Source organism: Rhinoraja longicauda, chromosome 9, assembly GCF_053455715.1.
Source record: "Rhinoraja longicauda isolate Sanriku21f chromosome 9, sRhiLon1.1, whole genome shotgun sequence".
Classification (NCBI taxonomy): Eukaryota; Metazoa; Chordata; class Chondrichthyes; order Rajiformes; family Arhynchobatidae; genus Rhinoraja; species Rhinoraja longicauda.
Window position 1 is genome coordinate 42,890,251 of NC_135961.1, and position 27,056 is coordinate 42,917,306.

Genomic DNA, 27,056 nt, shown 5'->3' on the forward strand with positions numbered 1-27,056 from the left:
GTGGTGGGGAGGGGGGTGGGATCTCGTTTCCTTTTTTTGCATCGCATGCTGCTGGCTTATATTCAAGGGCTGGCGTTTGCATCTGTAGGTGATCTTCGTTCCACCCCGACGTCCAGTGCAAGAGGTTTTTTTTTAACTTTCGCTGTGATTTGTTTTTACTCCCATATTTGAAGGGGGGGGGAAAGAAACTTTTGAGGGGAGGGGGGAAAAACATTTGTCTTAACGCTGAAAGAAAGTGGTGGAAATGGCCCTTTCTTGGATGTACCTGGCTGTGAGGTTTTTGGGAGTCGTGCACCTTATTAATTTATTGGCTCAGAGCAGTTGGGCTCTGGTGTGCTTGCCCTGCGATGGATCCAAGTGCGAGGAGCCGAGGAATTGTTCGGGGAGTATACTGATGGGTTTCTGTGGCTGCTGCGCGACTTGCGCCAAGCAGCAGAACGAGACTTGCGGCGGGGTCTATGGACTGTACGGCACTTGCGACCTGGGCCTCCAGTGCGTTATCAAACCTCCTTTCAGCGGCGGCTCCATCACCGGCTACGAAGTTGGGATTTGCCAAGGTAAGTTGTGCAACGCCGACTTCTAACATGGCGCGATGGCATACTGTAACTTTGAAGTTAACTCCAGTTGTTTTCCACAATTCGGTGGGAGAGAAAAGGAGGATTCGTGTTGTTTTTTTTATTAAAGGATACATAATTGTAATGTTACTATTCCATGCAGCCTATTAAAACGGAACCCGGGTTATCCTAGTTATTGTGCTCCCCTGAACTGATGCACCTTTTTTTCACCTTTTGCTGCTTCTAGACATTGCATTGTACTATGCCCCTTATGAGTATTGCAGATTCCTTTTATTTAGCTTCAGTGTGATGTTTGCAGCTGACTTGCGCTGCAAAGGATTCTCTGCTAAAATGTGTACTTAGTAGATAATCTCTCCCCCCACAACACCCAGACACCCATCATCCCCAATTCATGGGGTGTGGGGAAACGTATAAACGATATTGTTTTTGGTTGTTGTTAGCTGTTTCTGCTAACAGATTCCTTCCTGTTTTTGGATTTGGTGCTGCGCAGTCCTGCCTCTTCACGGTGGACTGACTGACTGTTGGAGGGCTTTTTTTGACAGGAATGTTTGCTATGTCTGCTAGTGGATCGGATCCCAGACTTGGAAGCTACACTGAGCCTCAAGGAAGGGACTGAACTGCAGAGACACCGTGAGCTGGCTAGTGACTTCACTCTCCGCGTGTTCAGCGAACTGCAGAGCAGACACTAATAACAGCGTCGACGCACCAAGAACTTACCAGCGCAACTTTCACCCATTCCCTCAACATAGGGTACAGGGAGCTTTGCCGTTATTTCTAAAAAAGATAATGCAAAACTCGTGGTGTGAACCCTATGCTAGCCGCTGATGGGCACCGTTTGGTTTCATTAGACGTTAATGTATCAAGATGAAGCACCCAGACTGTGGTTTACGGTAAACGTAGCATCAAAGCTGGCACGCACCAGACCCTGATTTGTAAATAAGACAGGGGTGACTTGAAATGTAGGGTCTGTTTTTCTTTTTTTTGTGTGGAAATTTCACAGAATGAAATTGGCTCGAGAAATAAAAACACAAATGAGAGCCAATTTTCAAATATATTAGAAACAGTTGCCTTTTCCAAATCTGGCTTCATGTGATCCTATGATTTTACCCATTCAGCTAAGGTCTTTCATATTTAAAATACAGTTTATCGATAAGATTGCAGTTTTTTTTTTAAACGGCAATCTCAAGCTCCCCCACCCCGTAAATTCTCACTGTTATTTTTAATGTGGAAGAATTTAAAGAGGCGACATGAGCTTTCAACCTTGAAAGGCAGGCGGCAGCAATGAGTCGAGCGAATGAAATTCTCATGGTAAAACAAAACAATAGTTGAATTCAAAACTTCTCCAGGAACTTTCTTCCTCTGGCTACAGTCGCAGTTAGCACTTGTTAAAGCGACGGGAGAGGATAGTTGGGAGCTACGGGAACGTATGTAGTGTGCTGAGAAATATTTTTGCTTTTATAAAGGTTAAAAGTTCTGACTTGGGGCGCAAGGATTTTTTCCCCCAAATTCCTCGGTAGCAGTGTGGTTTTTTATCTTTCTTAACCTGGAGATTTAGAGCCTCCATTCTCTCTCCTTCACATGTCAAGGATTTCCTTTACTGGGAACAGCTACAAACGTTGAGCAACGGATATAGTGAAACTAGAGTTACCCACTTAAGATGTCATGAAAGAAAGCGGATTGAGCTGAACCCCCAAAGCGTGAGCTGTGTGTGCTCCCTTGCCTTTAAACAAAGCAATGGATTTTTTAATCTTTCTGAAATTTAGTTTGAAATGCTAGGAAAGAAATTGACAGACCTGTTGACAGTTATTTCAGCTAGTTGAGTTACTTTAGAGATACAGAATGGAAACAGGCCCTTCGGCTGACCGTCCAAGCTGACTGTACACCACTTTCTGAAAAAGGGTCTCGACCCGAAACGTCGCCCATTCCTTCTCTCCTGAAATGCTGCCTGACCTGCTGAGTTACTCCAGCATTTTGTGAATAAATACTTTTGATTTGTACCAGCATCTGCAGTTATTTTCTTACACTACTCGTTCACACTAGTTCTATGTTATTCCACTTTTGCATTCACTCCATACACACTAGGGACAATATACAGTGGCCAATGAACAACACGGTTTCGGGATGTGGGAAGAAACTGGAGTACCAGGAAAACCGCTCGGTTCCAGGGAGAATGTGTAAACTCCACACAGACAGCACCCAAAGTCAGGGTCGAACCCAGGTCTCCAGCGCGGTGTAGCAGCACTTTACCAGTTACGCCACTGTGCTGTCCCTAAGCTGAGACAAGCGCTTGTGAATTATAACACTCTTTAGGATGTTGCGGCTGCCCTCAATAACATTGGTTAGGGCATGGAAAGTGCATTGTTCCTGAACACTGACCTCAGCTACTAATCCAGAGCACTGGACTAATGATTGAAGATGTGAGTTCAAATCTTAGCATTAGTGCCAAAGGTGTTTGTAGGTAGCCTGTTAAAACTTGTACTGTTGAAGGTTCAGCAGCCGTCTGACATAGCCAAACTGTTAAACAATATTTCAGATCATCAGACATTCAAGATTCTTCCCCAATATGGTCCATGCACAGGCAAGTAGAACAAGCTCGGTATGGATGAGCTGGGCTGACGGGCCTTGTTTCCATGTTGCTTAGTTCTGACTCTATGACAATTAGGCCAGATATGCCCATGTCCCAATCTCGCACTCACAGTGACACAGAGTGAGGCCATTCGGTCCTTGAGAAGAATGAATGGAAGAAAATAACAGCATGGATGTATTAGGAAGTAGTGTTTGTATACGAGGATAAGGTACCAAAGGTTTACAAGGCTCTGCACAACCAAACCCTGGTGTGAAAAGAAGCACTTTGATAGAAGTGTGAATTTTACAAACCCGATAACATAAATGATAGCTGAAGTGAAAAAATAATGCAATTATTGAAAGGTTTTTTAACCAGTAGATAGTTATTACCTAGTTTAGGAAGGCTAAAAGTTAAAGCTCCTATAAAATAGGATTTCTTCACAGACCACAGTTGTTTGAGATTCTTTTTATTGAAAAATTATTATGCTGGCTCTTGCACTGGGCTGTAGTTCCGTGTGGGGAAACTGCAAGAGCAACAGCTTATTGTCCCAGATGGCGGTTTTCTCCATTGCTCGGACTCCTGAGAGAGGCAGGGTCCTGGCACTTTAGTGCATGTTAAAAGCAAAGCAAAAGGGAAAGGCACGGTGGAGACTGGAACAGCTAACGTTGTAATTTGTGTCACCGGGGACTGAGTGTTACAACGTGCTGATGTCACCAGATGGAATAGGAAGCTAGAAGAAATGCTTTCACACACAGGATTATCTGGAACCTTTAGAATGCTTCACCACAAGGCCTAGAGAGACTTGAGATTTTTTCATTGCTTAAGAAAAATTGGATAATATTTGAAAGGGAAGAATATAAAAGGAAAGCTGGGAAATGGATTGCAGCAGTTAGTCCTTGCTTGTCTGAAGTGGTAACTCTACCATGGATTGGGAGAGATTCAGACGCATTAATTTATTTTTAAAGGAAAAGTCCTATTCAAAACTTAAATGCCCCATATCTGTACTAGAATATTTAAGTACGTGCATTTATTTTCTCCTTCCCATGCTGATATTTCTTTTTAAAGACTGAGTTTTGTTTAAATAAGGAAGATTTTAAAGAACTCTGGCAGCAGAACCATGTGGAACAATATGTAGAGATCAAACATCTGGGTGTAATTTCTATGAATATGAAGTTCCAGTTTCCTGGCACTTAAACTGGTGTGTTGATGTTATCACTATGGAACATTTGTTGAAAAAGAATTGGAGAAAATGTAAGACATGGGTGGAGGCCATTTAGCCCAAGAGGTCTATGTTGATGAGTGGAGAGGTGTGGTGAGTCTCCATGCGCCTGTACTGGTGCCTGCCTGGAGAGGTACGAGTCTCCAGTATACAAATACAATGCTAAGAGGAGTAGGAAGGAACTGCAGATGCTGGTTTAAACTGAAGATGGACATAAAAAGCTGGAGCAACTCAGTCAGGCAGCATCTCTGGAGAAAAGGAATAGGGCACGTTTTTGGTAGAGACCCTTCTTCAGACTGAGAGTCATCCCATCTCACAAAAGAGGGAGGAAGCCCAAACTTGAAAGTGGCACAGCATTGAACGAGTGTGAATGGGCGATTGATTGTCAGCTTGGACTTGGTGGACCTTAGGGCCTGTTTCCATGCCTTAGATTTAGATTTTAGATTTAGAGATACAGCGCGGAAACAGGCCCTTCGGCCCACCGAGTCCGCGCCGCACAGCGATCCCCGCACATTAACACTATCCTACACACACTAGGGACAATTTATACATATTACCCAGTCAATTAACCTACATACCTGCACGTCTTTGGAGTGTGGGAGGAAACCGAAGATCTCGGAGAAAACCCACGCAGGTCACGGGGAGAACGTACAAACTCCGTACAGACGATGCCCGTAGTCAGGATCGAACCTGAGTCTCCGGCGCTGCATTCGCTGTAAAGCAGCAGCTCTACCGCTGCGCCACCGTGCCGCCGCCTTATCTCTAAACTAAACTATCTCAAAAGACGTGCAGGTTGGTAGGTTAAGTGACCTCTGCAAAATTGCTGTTGTATGTAAGGAGTGGATGTGCAAGTGGGATAGAATAGAATTAATGTGAACAGGTGGTCGGTATGGACTTGGTGGACCAAAGAGCCTGTTTCCATTATCTTTCAATCGATCAGTCAATTTCCAGGTTATTTTGTAACTGAATTAGAGTATCCAGCATGAATCTTATTCTTGTATAAGAGTAGCATAGTGTAAGTGGACTTTGACAAAAATATGCGAACAAATGTAAAGGTAAGTCTATACATTATATTATAATTTAGATATTATCGAACACATTGACCGTTTAAGAGGGTCTAATGTAGTACAGGAAGAGAAGAAATTAGGTTTCTATTGTTAAAAACATACCTCCCATGATTAGACATGCTCTTTGTTAACTGAGCACAGAAAGCCTTGTGCATAAAACTGCAGCCCTGTGTTTTGCTGCATTAACTGAAATTAGCCTCTGATTCTTTTTGTTTGTTCACAGGAGGGAATTTACCAAGCAATGCCTAGCATTTCATGTCCATCTCTATTTGCCCTGAGCCAGGGAGGAAATTTAGAAAATTGACCGCTCTTGGGTCTCATCAGGCCTTTCCCCGATGAATATGATAATGAATTGAAAGGGTTCATACAAAATGCAGAGCTTCATGTGAAAGATCCTGATGCTGAGTCCAGATTTATTAATTACTCAAATTTAGATTTTTCAATTGCTGTGGTGAGATTTGAACTCGTGTCTCTGGGTCATTATTCCAGGACTCTTGGCTGCCAATTGAGTTACACAACCACTATGCTACTCTACCCTCTCTTGCCTGGAATCCACATGTGTGTACAACAGCTAAAATGATCTTACATGTGTCCACATAAAAACATTTATGAGCAGCAATTACATTGGTGACTAAACGGGTGCCAAGGTTGTGACTGGTTTAATGGTTAAGTCCCGTTTACAGTAGCATACATGATGTGAGCTTGTTTTGATCCTGGCCGTGTTCTGAGAATACTTTTCTTTCAGATGAGAACTGGGAGGACGACCAGCTTCTTGGAGTTGAGCCCTGCAATAAAAACCTCGCAACAGGCTGCAATATTATCAATGGGAAGTGCGAATGCGATACCATTCGGACCTGTAACAGTCCCTTTGGCTTTCCCGATCGGGAAAGCTGTCTCTCAGCTCTAAAGCGGATTGAAGGTGAGTAAGCATAGAATGATGGTGAAGCACCTCGAGTTTGGAGTTGTATAATGTATCATTGTTTTCTGTCCCAGATAATCACACATTGTAAACTGGATGTCGGCTGGTGAAGTCATTCTGTAGAATCCCTGGGTCATCTCCATGGATACTTCAGATCAGATATCTGGGAGGTGGAGGTATATAGAAACAGGGGTCAGAGGAAATGGTTGAGACAGGCGCTATTGAAAAGACAATTGCACAGATACATGGTTAGGAAAGTTTTAGAGGGATAAAGGTCAAATGTAGGGAAATGGAAAAAGCTAAGGTAACTTTTAGATCTGCATCTTATCATATCATATATCATATCATATATATACAGCCGGAAACTCTTGATCTGCATGGACATGTTTCCATGCTGTTTGACTCTCTCTCGCTCTCTTTCAAAGTGTCTGTTTTGTCACAGTATATTCTGGCATCTAGTAAAGGTGGAGTTATGTTTGTAAACAGAAAACTGCAGGAAATACTCAGCAGACCAGGCAGCACCCTCAAAGAGTGGAACAGAGTTAGCATTTCAGCTCCGAATTAACCCGGGAAGAGTTAGTGTGGACGCAGAGACAGCTGGGAAGGGAGGAAAGATCAAAAGGGAAATTTTGGGGATAAAGTAAAATGCTGGAGGGTTTGAACATCATTATGCTGGATCAGACATGCAACCTGCTCATCTGTTCCTGTGGCCACAAGGGTTCAAACATATTTCGGCTTCATTGGCATGGTTGTCCTGCACAGCAGAGTAATTCACAAGTCGAAACCAATTGGTGCTAAATAGGTTATCCTGAGATCACCTCCCCAGGCTTGCTGGTACCAAATGCTTTAGACTCTTAAGCAAGGGCACATAAAATAGTTTAAAAGGATTTAAATGATTTTAAAATTATTAAAAAAATAAACACCTGCATTTGCCTTTTTAAATAAACAAAGTTGGTGACTCTATTGAAATGAAAAGTAAACAGTTGCACTTGCTGGCAATCAGGGGAGAAAAAACATAAAATGATGGAAATATTAAGTAGGTCCAACAGTATCAATGGAGAGAGAAATACAGTTAACATTTCAGGTCAATTACTATTTATTAAAGCCATTGTGATAAAGGGTCATTGACCTGAAATACTAACTCACCACCGATCCCCTCTGACCTGCTGAATGTGGCCAGCAGTTTCAGACTCCATTGATATGAATGTGGTTGTGCTTCATATCGAAGGCATTCCTGGAGTAAAGCTGAGCAGTCTGATACAATGCAATGGGCTCCCAGGTGGGGTCAGGTGGTTTGGTGTAAGTCCCTGAACTCCAGGAACAGATGGGAAGTCCAGTGCACAGCAACAGCTTGCTGTTGACATCCGAGTTACAGTGTGCCGGCTTGGCTGGCAGGAACAAGCACCGTAACTAGTCCGGTGCTTAAGAGTAGCACAGTCCAGCCTGTTTATTTTCAAAAGGCGAGATGCTGCAGGGAAATGAGGAATGGGATAAATGAAAGATTAAGAAATGGGAAACCTGTTAGCAGGAGGTATGGATAGAAATTACAATATAATTATTTTGAGATTGTTGAAGTTACTCCTGAAAGTTGTAATCTTTCAAGTTTAAAGGCGAGTTGTGTTCCTCAAGAATTATAAGAAAATAACTGCAGATGCTGGTACAAATCGATTTATTCACAAAATGCTGGAGTAACTCAGCAGGTCAGGCAGCATCTCGGGAGAGAAGGAATGGGTGACGTTTCGGGTCGAGACCCTTCTTCAGACTGAATTATGTCTGTTTAAAGGCGAGTTGTGTTCCTCAAGAATTATGTTGAAGCCCACTGGATGTACATAGTTCTCTGAAACAAATATAGTTCCCCGAAAGTGGCAGCAAAGATAGTCAGGGTAGTGCATAGGTAGGTGTATGTGAATGTAATTTGTGCCTTGAGTTGGTTGGGCATGAATGAATAGAGCCATGGATGATGTGCTTTGATATGCTTGTGTCTCTGTGGGGGAGGTGTGCTTGTGGCAGGAAGGCCTGCATACACGCTTGTGGGAGTGTACATGTGTGCACATACTTGCATGGGAGGTTGTGTCTTTGTTGGATGTCAGTGCATGTGTACAGTTTGCATGTGTGTGTTTGTGTGTGTACCTATGTTGGCATGGGCAGGGAGAGAGTCTAAGTGTGGACATGGATAATTGGGCATGTGTGCTTCGTGGGAGAGGGAAGTTTGGTGTTGGTGTGTCATGCACACTAAAGTACATGTTGGGAGTGTCTGGGCATGTGCTTGGGTGTGTATGGGAGAGAGAAGGTTCAAGTATCCATGCGTTATGTGGTGTGTGTATGATGTGACTGGGAGTATGGACAGAAGGGTGTGCATGCCTGCATGTGTCATGTGCATGAGCGCACATCTTTACTCTTGTGCGTGTCTGAGTGTCATATGTGTGTCTTTGTGAGCGTGTGCCTCAGTGTATATGTGTTTGGACATGCGTTGCTGTGAATATGTGTTTGAGTATCTGTCCATTTAAATGTATGGGTCTGAGTCTGTGGTCAGTGTCCAAGAGTGTACATAAAGTAAACAAAAATGCTAGAAATGTCAATATCTATGCGTGCATGTTTTTGTGTCCCTGTAAGTGTACATGTCTGTATGCTTGTGTGTAAGTATGTATATCTGTGTGTATGCATAAGAGTTTGTGTGTGAGTGTGTATTTCTGTGTGTAGGTAGATTTCTGAATTCCCTCTCGGCACCCTAAGGAAACGCTGCCAGTTTTGTGGCAGCAGATTAGCTGCAACAGTATCTGTGAAAGGTATCACTGCAGATAGAGCTTAGCCAGCACCCTTATCCAATTATTTCACAGCAGGCCCCAACTATTTTGTTGGTCTCGATGTGCTGAAAACACATACCTGGTAGATTTGTTTGGGTTTGTAGCTCTGCCAGTGAGCAGGTGCTGGCAGATAGCTGTGCAGCTGTCTCATTCTTTCACTGGAGACGGAGCAATGCTTGAAAAGGCTCCACCTGTCTGTGGAAAAACAAAACAGGAAGGGGCAGCCTGTGGAATTTGCTGCAAGTCATTTGGCATAGTTCTGTTACTGCCTGCCTTTCCCCATTCCTGCTCATCCTCCCAGTGCTGCCCCCTTCTTCTGACTGACCACCTTGGTCAGTAGGGTAGAGAAATTCTGTCTGTTCCAGTTAATGTGCCCGATTCCAGGAATGAATTTCTGCATAAGGAATGATAGGTGTTTAATGTAGAAGTTTAGTTTTAGTTTAGAGATATGGTATGGAAGCAGGCCCTTTGGCCCACCAAGTCTGTACCATCCAGCGATCCCTGTACATCAGCACTAGCCTTCACACTAGGGACAATTTACGATTTTTACCGAAGCCAATTAACCTATGCGCCACAGTGCCACCCACTCTTTCTCTGTCCAAATGCTGTGAAAATAGCCTCTATTGTCGATACATCACCCCCATTTTACTGCCATCCATGGGAAGCTTGAGTAGGCAGTGTAATTTCCTCAGAGTAAGGTTTTGAATGTACATTTAATTTCTTTATAAATTAGGTTTGTTACTTCCATCAGCTGCGGTGTTCAACAACTGCAGTGTTCAGCCACTGAGTGCCAGTTCATGTTTGTACCTTCTGTAAGAAAGTCTAGACTGCTCAAACCCTGTTTTGGTGTCATGCCAACATGTGGGGAGGGGAATTTAGGGAGGTTTCCTGCTGTGGATATGGAGGGGGTTTCTGCTCAGCTGCTCAGTGAACGAAAATTGAACAAACTAACATGCAGATGCACCCAGTTTGCCTTTCCGCATATCTGAGTCACAGTCAGGAACCCAGCAATTGAACCAATCAACCATTGGAAATAATGTTCTCTTTTAATGGTTTGAGAACTTATGTTGGACCACTTCATTACTTGGCACAGCAGCATATTTTGTGAGTCAAAGTCGGCATGCCATTGCAGTAATTGGTCCAAGCGATATGCATGTTGGAAATGTGGGAAAGAACATCTATCCCTGTGAACAAGGGTGATACGGTTGCCTCGATCATTTGAGTTCTTTGGTTTATCAGACTCTTTGAATGTCAAGCCCCACAGACCCAGTCATTATGTATGTGAATTCATGTCTGAACGATTAGATATCTAAGGACTGGAGTGTGGGGAGGAGCAGATTAATATTTCATATGGTACAATCAAATGGGGTGATTGCTGTAGAAAAATTGGTGGCTGGACACTGAGATAATAACTATGGTAAAGTGCTGGATGTGAGCTTGCAAGTAATAGGTTGCCCGAAGGTAGACACAAAATGCTGGAGTAACTCAGCGGGCGGGTCAGGCAGCATCTCGGGAGAGAAGAAATGGGTGATGTTTCGGTCTCGACTCGAAACGTCACCCATTCCTTCTCTCCCAAGATGCTGCCTGACCCGCTGAGTTACTCCAGCATTTTGTGTCTACCTTCGATTTAAACCAGCATCTGCAGGGTTTTTTTCCTGCACAGGTTGTCTGAAGGGTTGGTTGGAGATTATCTAAGCAAGCATATGATGCAAATGAAGGAAATATGCCTGGGAAGTGTTTGATAATTGCAGTTTGCAATTATGCACTGAAAGCATCCTGCTTTTTTTTTAATGCAAATTCAGTTTGTTTTTAAATCACCACTGATAAAAGAGGGTATACCAGAGCCACGTAAAGCAGTAGAAACTTTGAGTAGAATTAACAAGTGGAGAATGGTTTAATGTTGTGGCCCACAGAAACAATGTATGATCCATGACTGTATGTGACATTAAAAAATATACAGAAGTAGAAATTGGACAAGAATCTTGTAAAGGCAGAGTAGGGTGTGGGTCTAACTTTCACATAAAACGGGATAATCAGATAAAGCTTACGTCTGAATGATACTAAATTTCCGGAACATATTTTTGTGATGATATGCCCTTGAGCCAACAGGAGCAAGCTATATTAGATTTAGTAATGAGTAAAGAGGCAGATTTGGTTAACAACCTAATGGTGTGTGAACATTTATCCAATAGTGATCGTAATAAGATTGAGTACAGTGTAATGTTTGAAAGTGAGAAATGCAAAACAGCTGCCACGATTCCAGATTTAGAAAAGGCTGATTTCAACACGATGAGAGAGACTGTCTACTGTAAATTGAGTTAATCCGTTAATGGGTAAAACGACAGAGGATCAGCAGGAGGCGTTAAAAAAGAATTTAATGTGATTCAGAGCCAGTATATGCACCTAAGGGAAAAGAGTTGTGCATGCCAACAAAAAACACTGACGACTAAGGAGGTTAAGGACAATATAAAAGTAGCACAGACGAACAAAAACCTTTGGAGTTCGAAGTTACTGAGAGAAACGAAATGTAATAAAAAAAGATGGAAGCTAAAATGATGAAGTAAAACAAATAAAGATATGAGCTTTCAAAATTAACACATTTAGCTTAGGGTTGGTGCATTGAAAGTGAACCCCTTAATGCAGATAATTGCAATACTCTTAAATAAAAATAGGAAGTATTGAATTTTCATCTTCGGCATTTGCAATGCTGGAAGAAAATGGTACGTCAGCGCCCGGGGAAAATTAATGTGAAATTGGGGCATGGGCTCACGAAAATGTACACAGCAAAATAGCAGTGAAGGAGAAAGCAATGGCACAATAGTGACAACTCCCCAAGACCAAATATTTTTCAAAGATTTGTTAGAAATGGATGAAGACTTTGTTGACAGCCTAATTAGAATGTCACAAGGTTCTCATATGGGTGAAGTAGGAAACCCACATACCTATAGACAATCTGCTGATAGAAAATTACTGGAGTCTATTATTAATATGTAACTGAACACCTTAAACACTTTCAATTGATCAGAGAGTCTGCAGAGACTGGAACAGGGTGGATCCTGTCTGACATGTCAGCTTGAATGTTTTGAAAGGTTGTCTAAAGTAGTAGACAAGGAAAATTTAATGGATGTTAATTATACAAACTTCTAGAAAGCTTTTAATGAAGTCCCTTGTGAGGTATCCTGACTACGGTGAAGCTCATAACCGGATATAGAGGGGCTTTCAGAATAGACTTTAATATAGAGAAATGTGGGGCGATGTATTTTCAACGGAAGGTATGAGAAGAGGTGATATGGACATAATGACATAGTTCAAAAGGTATAAAGGAACAGAGATTTTGGGGTTCACATGTAGGGGTCATTGAAATCTGTCCATGTGAGATGGATTCTACAATATTCCGCTGTTTTTAACATTATAATCAGAATAAAATGCTGCTGCTTTTTCAGCTTCCACTAACTTGGCATGTTAATCTTTTACTCTATGATCAGCATTGAAAATTGAGGTTCTGCTCTGGTCTTGTCAGATCGTGATAGGAGCAGAATTAGGCCATTCAGCCCATCAAGTCGACTCCGCCATTCAATCATGGCTGATCTATCTCTTCCTCCTGCCTTCTCCCCATAACCTCTGACACATGTACTAATTAAGAATCTATCTATCTCTGCCTTAAAAATATGCACTAATGTCCTCCATAGCCTTCTGTGGTAAAGAATTCCACAAATTCACCACACTCTGACTAAAGAAATTCCTCCTCATCTCCTTCCTAAAAGAAAGTCTTTTAATTCTGAGGCTATGACTAGTCCTAAACTCTCCCACTAGTGGAATCGTCCTCTCCACATGCACTCTATCCAAGCCTTTCACTATTCTATATGTTTCAATGAGGTTCCCCCTCATTGTTCTAAACTCCAGCGAGTATAGGCCTCGTGCCGTCAAACGCTCATCCTATGTTAACCTACTCATTCCTGGGATCTCGGGGCTGGACTTACTTGCTAAGCCTATTCCTCTTATTACAGGGATTCCTTAGTTCTTGAAAAGGACACAGTCCTGGATATATTTCATTAAACACACTTTCGCAAAACAAAAAGGCTGGGTGAAGTGCACAATGGGAATTTTGGGACAGTGTAGTGTCAAGGCTGAAGAGTGAGCGTGCTTCTCATTACAGTGAGAAATAGAGTAACATAAGAATATAGGAGCAAGAGAAGGCCCATCCTATCATTCAATATGATCTTGGCTGATCTGCCAGTTCCCTATCGCCCTCCATTCAATAATTTATCTACTTCCTTTCTAAACATCTAGCCTTGTCAACCCATCAATTGAAGATATGTATCCCACAGAGTCAATGGCATTGTAGCAAGAATCAGCAAATCGAGAAATGGCTCTACTTCTGGGCTTTGCTGAGAACAGCTCGTCTGTTGCCTTGGGCTGCAGTCCTTGCTGCATACCAATCACCGGATTGGTACAAACATTTCCCTTGCATTTAGCCATTTATCTCTTCAACACAGCAGGCAGAGCAGCAAAAATAAGGATAATGTTTGTTTTAATTAATAGGGCTGTTAAGTTCCTATCCTGAACCATTATGGATAATGCAATATCTTTCATTGTTTGCAATGGAGGCAGATGAGAGGGAGAGGTTGAGTGAGACCTCATAAACCTTTTTATCTATTAATATCTATGTGTATAAATTTCAGAACATGCAGAACTCTTAAAAGGCATTTATTTTCTAATTTGTATTTTGCATTTGCATGACCTAACAATTATAATTTCCTAATATACCAAAATCAATTCCAAAGTTACTTTTTTTAAAATCACTTAGGGTATATTTATCTGATGCATATGTGCACCCACGGTTGTTTGCAGACGAGGGGAAGAATTCTCTTTCCCACCTCCATTCAGTTTAACTTTCTGATGTCTTGGTGTTGTGACCTGGAAGTGGTTCAGCACATTGCTCCATAAAAGGTCAATAAGAATCCATCTGGGATCAATTTAAAGATGTAAACCACTCAGTGGTTGTTCTCAGCACACTCTCGCCCCTGTTCTATTTTTACCCTTTCATTTAATTAGAAATACGCAGCTTAAAAACTATCAGAAACCGAAACTCACACATGGGAAGCTTAGCTTCTGAATCTAGAGAGGCACAAATGTACTGCGATGACCTCAGGCTCCTTTTCCCTGTTTTAAAAGAGGACAGAGGTGACCACATTTTCTCACTACAGCGGGCAAGGTTGTGATTTTCAAGATACTAATTAAACTAAAGAGTAAAGATCTAATCAAACACCTCCCCTGCCAGTTAAATGAAATAGTTTCCTGGACCTCCTATTCTATTAATGTTTCCTGCTGAATAGCTCTAAATGTTTAATTTAGTACTACTTTCCTTATCACAATGATTAATAAGAGAGGGAATCATTTCCCATCAAAGACACTGCAGGTACAAAAACGTTGGTGTAAACAAGAAAAAAAAGGACTGGAATTGATGGTCGAGGGGGGCACTCAGAATGAGTGTGGGAGACAGGCTAGAGAATTAAGTGACTGTTCAGCACAGAGGCTGTGTGAAAACAGGCTCTGGGATGCAATGATGGGACTAGTGGTGAGTGAATGACAGGATTGAGTGCCAAGGAAAGGTGCTGGGTTTTGATGTTGGGGACAGGTACTGGGATAAAATTCAGGACCCAGCACTGGATCCGCTCTGGAAGGAACTACAGATGCTGGTTTAAACTGAAGATAGACACAAAATGCTGGAGTAACTCAGCGCCACAGGCAGCATCTCCGGAGAGAATGAATGGGTGACGTTTCGGGTTAAGGCCCTTCTTCAGACTGGAATAAATCGTCTTGGTTATGTGTTGGGAACAGAGAGTGGCTGTTTTCCGCCATTGGGATTGAGTACTGAGAAAAGGCATGGGGATTGCCTGTTGATGAAAGCCACTCTGATTGTGTGTTGTTAGTCTGCATTAGAACGACATGCTGGTTGGCATGAGAGCTGGCACGCAGCACCAGGATTGTCAGCTGAGAGAAGACGCTGGATTGAGCATTGGGAGGTTCCACTGGGAGTGAATGATCGCCCTGCTATTTGCACTTTGTAGATAGTGGAATGGGCTTGGGATGAGGCACTCACCGCAGGATCCCCAGCCTTTCACCCACTCTAGTAACTCTAATATTTACATGCCTGATCCAGTTGAGTATGGAACCAATGTATTATTGATGATTGGAACACAGGCAATAAGAATGTTCTCAATGGCCTCTCTCGCAGAGCAACAGCCAAGCTCAAGAGTTTTGACAAGCTTCTCCATCACATGCTTCATCAGCCTATCCAGTCATGCTAAGACATTTTACGTGATTGCCTCTTGCTTTCCTTCCCCCATCGCCCCACGTGGTTTACTGTTACTTGGCTTGGGACCCTTCCATGGATTTTCTGTACCAGGCTGTAAGATGATGTTTTGAAAATTGATCTTGTGCGTCGCTGTTGGCTTTTCTGCTTCCAGCTGCCTTGGCGCTGAGCTATGGTGTGGCCACGCTGACTATTTCAGCCTCTCCACCCCACCCTCCTTTAAGACCACCCACATCCATGGCTGCTATCCTCACTGACCGGAAATGATAATTGCCTGGCACTTTTACATACCACGAAGGTCGCTTACAGACATGAGAATGTATGAGTTAGAAACAGAATTCACCATTTAACCCTCCAAGCTTTCTCCACCATTTAACAAGATTGTGGATGATCTGACTGCAACCCCAAGGTTGTAATGAGGGCTGGATGGTGCTGGCAAAACTGGGCTTCTGCAAACATTATTGTTGAGTAAGTGCCATGTTATTGCACTGCAGACAGGATTTTCCATCGTTGCTGATAATTAAGAGTGGTCTGATTATATTTGCCCTGATGTTTATGAATGAGTATTCCTGGGCAATTTTCCACATTGTTGTGCAGATTACTCCTTTCATCACTGATGTCTCCACATTTACAATCCAATTGTATGTGAATTTTAGATACAGATTAATTTACTGCAAGTAGTGATTTTGTAGTATTAGTGATATTTTATTAGTCATATTGAGTACATAAAGTAGTTGGGGTTATTTTAAATGTTTTTGGTACCCAAAATGGGTTGAAATGATGCCTGTCATTATAAGTTTGTGTCTTTGGATCTACACAGTTATTGGAGCTGTAAGTTTGTACAATAACCCTTACTGCTTTCACAGATATTGACCATAGCTCCTTAGAGTTCAATTGACTCGGTGCAGGTTTGTTTTCAGAAGTGCTCGGATGTTATACGCTTTTTCTCAAGATATAATGAGCAACATAGAGCATGCAGAGCTTGTGTTAAATGTGTGTCCCACAAAACAAATGTTGTTTTAATGATCTCTGTGTGGGACTTAGCTAGCACAGGAAAATATTCGAGGAGGAGTTTCTAATTCAGAGCTGTACTCCTCTGGTCTTACGACCTTCTCAACTAGAGGACATTGCAGAGAAAATGTTTTGCATTCCATTGCTTTGCTTTTGTGGCTTTGTAATCTTTGGCAGGCTAACAGTAATGAATATTTGTACCAAGCAGCTATTTGTAGGAGCCTTTGTGTGGACGAAGAACAGTCGTGTGAGTGCCAAGAGCAACATGTTGTTGTTGCTCTCTGCCCCAGCCATGGTGCTGTTGAACAATTTGTTGTTTTATACGGAAGTTGTGGGGGGAACAACACCTAGTGGATTCCAGCTGTGCTTAGAAATCACTGCTTGTTCTCAATGGCCTCTCTCTCGCAGAGCAACAGTCAAGCTCAAGAGTTTTGACAAGCTTCTCCATCACATGCTTCATTAGCCTATGCTAAGACATTTTACATGATTGCCCCTTGCTTTCCTTCCCCCATCGCCCCACGTGGTTTACTGTTACTTGGCTTGGGACCCTTCCATGGATTTTCTGTACCAGGCTGTAAGATGATGTTTTGAAAATTGATCTTGTGCGTCGCTGTTGGCTTTTCTGCTTCCAGCTGCCTTGGCGCTGAGCTATGGTGTGGCCACGCTGACTATTTCAGCCTCTCCACCCCACCCTCCTTTAAGACCACCCACATCCGTGGCCAGCCTTTTGGTCACCAGTTCTAATACCACTTCATGCTTTGTGTGAGTCACTGTCAGACCCTGGCCAGCATCGGCCCGGCAAGGCACCATGAGCATTAAAACATTCTATGTAAATGCATATTGTTGTTGAGCAAGGTCTTCCTTCTTCCCATCGACAAAGTGAAACCTTACAGAGCAACTGTGCTTTGGAGCGTGCAGAGATGAGGAAGCCTGCTTGGCTTGTCATCCCTCACTGTTCCGAGCAGTGAGTATTCAGGAACACTAGCGCCGATTTGCAGTGTTTTAACTGTTTGCTCTCCTCTTGAATATATTGGTCCACAGTCAGACCCACTGGCTGCAGACAAAAGCTGTTCTTGTCAGCATTTGCATTGTTTAAAGGAGGGAGCCTCTCACTATCAGGACTCGTATTAAAACACAACAAGGAATTGTGATTAAATTTTATGCTTGCTTTTGGAAAGGATGAGTGGCAGCAAAATACCACGATAAAAATTGTAAGGCAGCTGCACGCTTAAGCATCCTGCACGTTTAAAGTGGTGCAATTGTGGACTCTCTCCGGATTCATGTTTGCATCACTGCTGATGCCAAATCAGCTTCATCATGCTGTTGTCCTCTGTAACCCCCCTCTCAGCCACTTTCTCTTCCAGTCTTGGACAATCATTCACCCAAATGACAGGTGTGTAGACAGGAGAGGATAAAAGGAAACAATGGCATGTCAAAGTTGTAGGTCGTTAATGTTTGGGTTTTTTTTTTAAATGTCTGAATGATAATTCGCCTGTTCCGAGCAATGGCAGTTTTAGCTGATGAAAATGAGCAGCTTAAGTGCTGCAAATAGACAGGACCTGACAGCAGGCCATCGTCAGTTACCATGTCATGTTCATTGCCTCATGCTACAGCTAACCAATTCCATCTGCTTCTGCACAATGTAATTAACTCCTTTTTGGAAATAACTCACTCCTTTAGTTGAGTATGTATTATTATAGTCATGTGCCTTTCAGAACATTACAAAGCATTTTAAGGCTTTTGAAATGTGGTTGCTGTTGTACCATAAGAAATGTCACATAGAGGAATGTAGGCATCTTAATGCACGGGCGAGATGTGTCCCACACTGTCTGCTGGATCCAGAAACTGATGTGACAATGCTGAGAAATATATTCTGCACTCTATCTTTCCCTGCCTTCTCTGCCTATTGCACTTGAGTTCAGCTTGATGTTATTTGTGTATAGTATTATCCGATTTGATTGGGTAGCATGCAAAACAAAACTTTTCACTATGCCTCGGTACACATGACAATAATAAACCTAAATCCACTGGCTGGATAAACAAACCGACATCAACTTCTTTTTTCAGGCCAACATCCCCAACATTGAGGCGCTACTTACGCTCGGTCACTTTTGCTGGGGGGGGGGGGGGGTATGTTCACAGATTGCATTAAAATCTTGCACCATTTTGCTATTCTGCACTGGCTGGTGGATTTATTGTTGTACATATACTGTATATATCGAAGATAGACACAAAAAGCTGGCATAACTCAGCGGGACAGGCAGCATCTCTGGAGAGAAGGAATGGGTGACGTTTCAGGTTGAGACCCTTCTTCAGACTGGTTAGGGATAAGGGAAACGAGAGATATAGACGATGATGGATACTGTTTACTCTGAGCTTCAAGTGAATAAGAAATTTCAGTTCATCCTGGTGTATATAACAATGCACTAATCTGCATCTGGCTTGTTTGCATGCCCGACACAGACACTATTCCAAGCTCTGTTATAGGATGCCAGGTGGTCAAAAGAAAATCAAGGCTATCGTGGAGTCTCCTTGGGATCCCACTGATCCTCAACATCCCTGATCCATGCTTGTTCAAAGTAGAGAAGGAACACTCAGGAAGGCACGGAGAACCCCAAGGCCGTGCATTGGAAGCTCACAGAAACAGTAGGTAGAGAACACTGTCACATATTATTCACCCACTCATGCCATGATGGGTCATGCCATCGATCGGATAACCGATTGATGGAAGAGTCCACATTACCCACATTGGCTTCATCAATCACCTGAGAACTCACAAGATCAAACTGGCAGCATGTTATCCGTAACCCCGAGGGACTGTCTTTTAAATGCCATAATTGTTCCCACCTCTACCACTTTCTCTGGCAGATAATTCTATTGGTGCCCATCCTCTGTGGAAAAAGTGGCCCTTCAGGATCCTTTAAAATCTTTTCTCTCTTGCCTTGTACGTATGTCATCTAGTTTTAGATTTCCCCGGAAAAGAATGACCATTCACCTTATCTATGTCTCTCATGGTGTACCTCTAAGATTGTCCCTCAGCCTCGTGCTCCAATGGGAAAAGGCCCAGCCCATCTTTCCTCTCCTTATAATCAAACTCTCCAGAAACATCCTCATAAAATTTTCTTGCACCCGTTCCTGTTTAATGACATATCATTGTTCCCTAGTTCCAGATTGTTTCCCATGGAGAAGCATCTTCTACCTTGTCGAGCACCACCCACCTTTCCCTTCCAATGTATCTGTTCCAATGAGCTCATCCCCCATTATTTAAAGGTCCAGATAGCAGAGGTTCATTCTGCACAGTCAACAATATCCTCATCACGGGAATCAACCTGCACGGTTGTGCACTGCCTCCAAGGGAAGTTATCCTGCTTAAATAGGAAGAAACATAGCAGGACACTGTACTTCAGTATTCCGATCCACCTCTCACCTAAAAACTGGCACTTCCAACTCTAAAATTGTGCTCAGGTTTCTGGGGGGGGAGGGGGGGGTGGTGTATGTTAATACATTCCTGAATGTGGGTGTCTGGGCTGGAATTTAATGCCCATCCCTGTTTGTGCTGGAACTGCTTGGCTTGTCTATTGGACTATTTCAGAAAGTAGTTGAGTCAACCACATAGGTGTGATTCAACTGTACAACTCCTCCCCCTTCTGTCGTGGGGTAGACTGAGACTGACTCCCCCTCCCCAATCTTTGCACATCCCCAATCCTTTCCACTTGTCACTTCATGTTTCACGTATTTTGTGTTTTTTATGACTGTTGGCAGATCAATTTCCCTCCTGGGATAAATAAAGTTCTATCATATTGTATTCTGGGATCGGGGTGGGAGAACATTTGTGACTTTTGCATGTTTCTAGGACCACCCAGCAGTCACAAAATTACCGTCACCGATGCTAGCTTTTTAGTTCCAGATTAATTATAGTTGCTTGGATTTAAATTCTCCTCTTGACGGAATTCAAACTCGGATCACCAGTTTAAAAGTCCAAGATCTAGATATGTTTCAGCATAATGGTCAAAATAAGGCATTGCACAGATCGGAACCAGATGAATCAGTTGTGTCACCATTGTTTCCCTGCTCCCTTTAAACTCATTGGGAACCGGTACTTCCGCTCCCTTTAAATTAACCAGAACCCGTTTCCTATACTCCACTTAAACTCACCTGGGCAGTATTTCAAGTTGTACCTATAAACTTTACCAGGGCCCAGTTTCCCGTGCTCACTTAAACTCTCCAGGCTTCCCTTTCCTCATGTCCCATCTACACTCACCGGGGGTGCTGTTTCTGATGTGAATTTTAAACCCACTGGTGTCCAGTTTCCCACAGTCCCTTTAAATTCACCAGGGCCCAGTTGTGAGATCTTGTGAGATTTTTACCAATCAAACTACAGCACCCCTCTGCCCATACACATTCATTGTTGTATGCATTTGCTACTTCCTCCCCCCCACCCACCACCACTGCCAAGTGGCAATGGTGCCCATGTTTATGTGAAAGAAGCAGAATTAGGCCATTCAGCCCATCAAGTCTACTCTGCCATTTAATCATGGCTGATCTATCTCACCTCTTCAACCCCATCCTCCTGCCTTCTCCCCATAACCCCTGACACCCATGCTACATGTAAAGAAAAGGGGAGCTGTTAACACTACTGGGTAACACATTAGAAATATTGAATATGGAGACACTAAGGATGTATTGAGTTTTGCTCAGTTCTCGTTTTGTACATTTCTTTCTTACTATGGATGAAGTCTATAATTATACTTTATAAAAATGTCTTTGCCAGTGCTCTTTATCAGCCAACAGAGGGGCTGGCTGCACTGTGATGTGACCCTTGTTCAGAGCTGTGAAGAAGATTAAGGGATGGAAAAATTTGCCCAACGTTCTTGAAATGTTCCTTTGGGTACAGGTGTTAAAATAATTTCACGGTTTTGAAATATAGTAAAAGAGATTACAAACACATTTTAGTGCCACAAAAATGGTACAGGTAGATTTCCAGGCCAAAGTGTCATGATACTAATCCAGTAATGTCCTATGCTTTGCTCTAAATATAAGTAGTTACATAGGTAATCTGGCCAATGCAATACGAAGATATTAGCATGGATCCTGATGATAAAATGTTCAGCATCTGAGAGCCACTGGAAGCATTGATTTCTGCAGAATTATGAACTATATTGTCCAAAACAGTTTGGGGGGGGGGGGGGGGGGGGTCGACGGATTTGTAACTGGGGGCTTATGTTTGCATTTCAGTGGATGGTTGGAATAGACTGTGCAGAATATCAAAAGTCTTGGCCATCAAGTAATTGCTGCTGTAGAGTCACCAAGGATATAACCTCAAGGCATGGAATCTCATCTCTTCCCTCGTATGGTGAAATGACTCAATATTGCCAAGATGCTGTAGCTTACTCAGTGTGTCCCTCAGCTTGAATCCTAACTTCTATGCAAAGATCATCAGAGTGTAATGTACGCAGGCGAAGCACTGGTTGTGGAAGGAGTGGTGGGTTGGATTTATTCCAACTGTGTAAAATTGGTTAAAGATTTTAATGGCTGTGGAATGATTACACAGTTACCGTGTGAGACCGCATTGTGTTCTAGGGTTGGAGGGTAAGAGCTTACCCAGTTCTTGTATGTGTTACCAAAATATAAGCTAATCAGTGTCTGAACAAGGGTCTCGACCCAAAACGCTACCTATTCCTTTTTCCCACAGATGCTGCCTGACCCGCTAAGTTACTCCAGATTTTTGTGTATCTTTAATTTCAGTACCGTCCCTTTTATAAATTTTGCAACAGGCAAATTGCAAGAATGCCCCCATCTCTGTACAAAAAGCTTCCACAGCTAATCTTGTTGGTTAGTCACATTCTTGCTGTTTTTCGTTGGAACAAGGTCGTGTTTTCAATATACCTACAGCACCTATCGGTCCGCTGCTCCTGGGACAGAGTTGAAGGGCAAGCTGATGGGCAGTGGACTTGGCGAGCTCGACCGCTGAGTTGTTGAGGAGCTGTCTTCAGCCTGAGCAGCAGTGAACCAGCTCTGCTTACAGTGTGAGTGTTGCCATTAGGAATCTTTATCTTGGAGAATCGTGAACCTTCAGAACAGAATTAGCAATGAACGATCGCATATGTTTTTAATTTATTTCTATTTCCTCTGGTTCCCTTCATGCACTGGCAGTATTGTTAATTAGCCGTCGACATCATCAGGGAGTCCTGCCTGAGTAAAGATTATTGGCTGTGACAGTTTGTAAGGTTTAGTTAAAACAGGAGACAGGCTTGCACTGAAGTGCCACCAACTGCAAGCACCCACAATTTCCTTCGATGTGAAGGCGATTACTGAATATATAGATGACCTAAGCTCGGGAGACAGAAATGCTCTATGTTGCCGGGAAGAGTTGTTGCCAATTACCTCGCTTGAAGTAAGGTTTTCAAATGGTCTAATGAGCACTGGTGCTCCATTCATGAAAATTCCCTGCTTTGGAGTATTTATCATGGAATCTACTGTAGTCCACCCATAGATCATGCAGGTTCACACTCAGCTGAGGCTGAGGTGGCTTAAAGTTGGCCAGAATGGCTTTTTGATTATATTATTTGCAATCCTTTTCAGCACTCTTGCTTCTGATTCAGAGGATTTTGAGTTCAAGTCCTATTCCACATTTGTATCTTCAGAACCCTAGGCTGAGACTGCAGGGCGGTTGTGTTTGAGTGCTACATAGCAGGTGGCAGAGGTGTTAAACCAAGTCTCTCATAGGTTAGCACTTAATGATCTCCTGCAGCAAGAGAGTCATCAACAATGCCTTCCCCGGTTACACACAAATGCTGCTCGATCCGCTGAGTTTCTCCGGCAGTTTGTGTTTTGTTTTATCTGCAGTCTCTTGTGTCTCTGTTCCCATGTATTCTGCAGGATCTGTGGCTCGAGCTTTGTACCTGGCTTTACTGCATTGCTGCTTGTGGGAGCTTGCAGTGCATAAATTGAAGTGATTGGATAGGCTGTGTTTGTTTCTCCTGGATCAAAGTCTGAGAAGTAAATAATGTCACAAAGCTATGAGAGGGTAGATTGGGTAAATAATCGTTTTCCCATGGTGGTAGTGTCATGGGGTACTTAAGTCAAGGGTGCATTGGTTTAAGATGCTTGGAAGGAGGTTTAGAGGTGATCTGAGGGCTCTCAGAAGTGTTTTTACATGCAGAGAGTGGGTGAAATTGGGAAGACGCTTCCCAAGGGGGTGGTGGTGGAGGCAGGTACGCTCACAACATTTAGGAAGCATTGAATCACCCTGATGTAGAAATACATTGCAGGTAAATGGGATTAGTATAGATGGGTTCAATCAGCATTTACCTAATGGGCTGAAGGACCTGTTTCCCTGCACTGAATCAATGACTCTATGGTTTCTGCGCCCAATAATACAACCAAAAACATAAAATACATGGACATAAATCACAAGGTTCTGAAAGGAACAACAAAAGCACTCTGGAAGTTAAAGGTTCTGAGGTAAACAAAGATATTCCCAGCTCTGTGCAGGGCCAGATCTCTCATCCAATGTCCTATCCCATTGGAACCTATCTGTTGCTGCACTTTGATATAACTAGCCCTGGGTAACACTAGCCAATGCACAGATGTAGAATCATAGTCAGTGTCATGTAGCAGGGAAATGGATGCTTCAGCCCACCTCATCCATGCCAACCAAGATGCCCATCTTAGTAATCCCATTTTTCTCATGTTTGACCCACATCCCTCTAAACTTTCCTATCCACGAACCTGTCCAAATGTCTTAAATGTAGGGGTTGGGAAGGAAACTGAACAGATCCACACAATCTCAGATGGCAAATAGGATTGATAAAATGGGTTACTTGATGCACCTGATAACCCTCTACATGTCTCAATCAGTTGGATGAGTTTAACATTGACATCTGCTCACTCCTGAAGCATAAAAATTATTACCACCTTCCATGGTCCCCATCCACTAAAGACAAACTATTATTACACTCCTGTCATTATCACATTTTTTTCTGTGGTTGTAGCCACAGCTACATTTTAATAGAGGAAGACAAACCTTAATAAGCTATTGTGTTGGTGCTGTCGAGTTTATAATAACACGTTCTGGCTGTGTTTAGTCTGTAAGTGATTAACTATTTTCCCCCTACTCAAAAATACCAGTGCATTTTAGAAACATAGAAACATAGAAACATAGAAAATAGGTGCAGGAGTAGGCCATTCGGCCCTTCGAGCCTGCACCGCCATTCAATATGATCATGGCTGATCATCCAGCTCAGTAACCTGTACCTGCCTTCTCTCCATATCCCCTGATCCCTTTAGCAAAAAGGGCCACATCTAACTCCCTCTTAAATATAGCCAATGAACTGGCCTCAACTACCTTCTGTGGCAGAGAATTCCACAGACTCACCACTCTCTGTGTGAAGAAATGTTTTCTCATCTCGGTCCTAAAAGACTTCCCCCTTATCCTTAAGCTGTGACCCCTGGTTCTGGACTCCCCCAACATCGGGAACAATCTTCCCGCATCTAGCCTCTCCAACCCCTTAAGAATTTTATATGTTTCTATAAGATCCCCCCTCAGTCTTCTAAATTCCAGCGAGTACAAGCCTAGTCTATCCAGTCTTTCTTCATATGAAAGTCCCGCCATCCCAGGGATCAATCTAGTGAACCTTCTCTGTACTCCCTCTAAGGCAAGAACGTCGTTCCTCAGATTAGGAGCCCAAAACTGCACACAATACTCCAGGTGCGGTCTCACCAAGGCCCTGTACAACTGCAGTAGACCCTCCCTGCTCCTAAACTCAAATCCTCTTGCTATGAATGCCAACATACCATTCGCTTTCTTCACTGCCTGCTGCACCTGCACGCTTGCTTTCAATGACTGGTGCACCATGACACCCAGGTCACGTTGCATCTCCCCTTCTCCTAATCGTTCACCATTCAGGTAACACCACTTTTCTTTGCAGAGAAGGCATTATTTTGCTGGTGAGTATGGTGGATGTGAAAGAGGTACAGGGTCAGGGGGAGCCTTGCTTTCCTGGTACTGCACTGGAAGGCTGAACTCCCTGTTCACTGGCTGAAGATGGGTTGCCGCTCCTGTTTGTCACCCACCTATGCCAGTCGCCCGTGATACCCATTTTCTTAGCTGGCAGTCCATGTGCTTGGAACCTATTAGTGGTGAGATGGTTGGCAAGCTGAGCCAGGGGTATGGAGGTCCAGGTCACGGGGGGGGGGGGTGGTGGGGTGGAGTGGAGGAAGGGAGGGGGGAGTGGAGGGGGGGGGGGGGGGCAGCTGAAAAGTTGCAATACGTGCCATATTATGAATTTTGATGTAAAATTTTGAATTCTGGACATTAAAATTATGAATTTGTAAAATCTAATGTTGGGAGGTCTGCACCAGGGAATAATGCTGTGAAATCACAGATAATTTTAACATTTTACGAATTCACAAACTCACTGCTTGGAAAACAAGGGAAAGAAACCAAACCTTTATTGCTGGATGTGGGATAGTCAAACCACATTGTCACCTCCTTCCAATATTTGTTCTGCTGACTGGCCAGAACTTCTGAAGCAAAATGCAGCACACAGATATATTGTGTGTTACACTTTTCCATTAAAAAGAGCTTAGATTTATTTATATGGTGCTTTTTACACCCTCAAGCACTTTGGTAATTTTACTGTTGAACCATCGAAATATAGGGAGGGTTTTAAAAAGCTGTCAAGTAAGAGATATGGAACTAAAGCAAGCAGATGGAGTTAAACAATGTTTTAAGTATGATCTCCTTTAACGACAATGTGTTCATAGGGATAAATGGCCAGCTCATGTTGCTGGGCTCCACATTGCTTGCTGCACTAACTAATCTGTGGAAAGTATCTACTTGCAGGTTGGTCTGATGCAGAATTTAAAAGTACCATCAAGGTGTTGATGTCCCTGTGTAAAAAGTGAGGAGAGCAAGCTGTGTACCTGCAGTGCGTGTGTTGCTAGGATTTATTTGTTCTGATGATGGGCTGGCATTGCACACAGCCCTTTTCCAAATCTCCAGGCCGTCCAAACAGGATACATCCGCAAATTAAAAACATTGACACAAATGAGATTCAGTTGCCTGGGCATTCAAAGCTCTTGTCTGTCAGTTGTGCTCAAGAACTACAGTTTAAGGACCGCTGCCCTTTGTAGGTAAAGTGGGCCTCACTGTGGAGAAGATTCCCATCACTGTACTGCTGGGTGGATAATGGCGATTGATGGATTACTGAGATTGAGAGACTCTTCAAGGTATCACACAACAGTACTCACTGTGGGAATAAGGGCGTTCAATACAAACGGCATCATTTAAGTTTAATTCATTCTGGTCTGAGCAGTTAACTAATGTTGGATTGATAATGCTGGTGGCCAGTGTAGTGAAGTTTCGTGCCAAACTCACATAACCAGAGCGCGAGTAAATGGATTCAATTTATAACCCTAGTCATGAATATCTTGATGCATAGTGGAAGATTGAACTCTGTCTTTAATTTCCTCTTTGGGAATCAAGATGGAAAGGGAGAAAGGAACTAAGAGGGAAGGAAGTGAGTGCAGTGCAGCTATGAGGGAGGGGGACGATTGAAGTGGGCAGTTGTGGAAA

The 27,056-nt window shown here is 43.0% G+C and overlaps 1 protein-coding gene across 2 annotated transcripts in view; it reads left to right on the forward strand.

Annotated features, from left to right (window-relative positions):
* The first annotated feature begins 209 nt into the window (after window positions 1-209).
* Window positions 210-27,056, forward strand: part of crim1 (cysteine rich transmembrane BMP regulator 1 (chordin-like)) — a 201,536-nt gene continuing 174,689 nt past the window's right edge. For both annotated transcript variants that reach the window (XM_078405327.1, XM_078405329.1), the window contains exons 1-2: window positions 210-557; window positions 6,173-6,346. In XM_078405327.1, coding sequence (XP_078261453.1) covers window positions 245-557; window positions 6,173-6,346 — 487 coding nt within the window. In that variant the 5' untranslated portion in view covers window positions 210-244. The remainder of the gene's footprint in view (window positions 558-6,172; window positions 6,347-27,056) is intronic.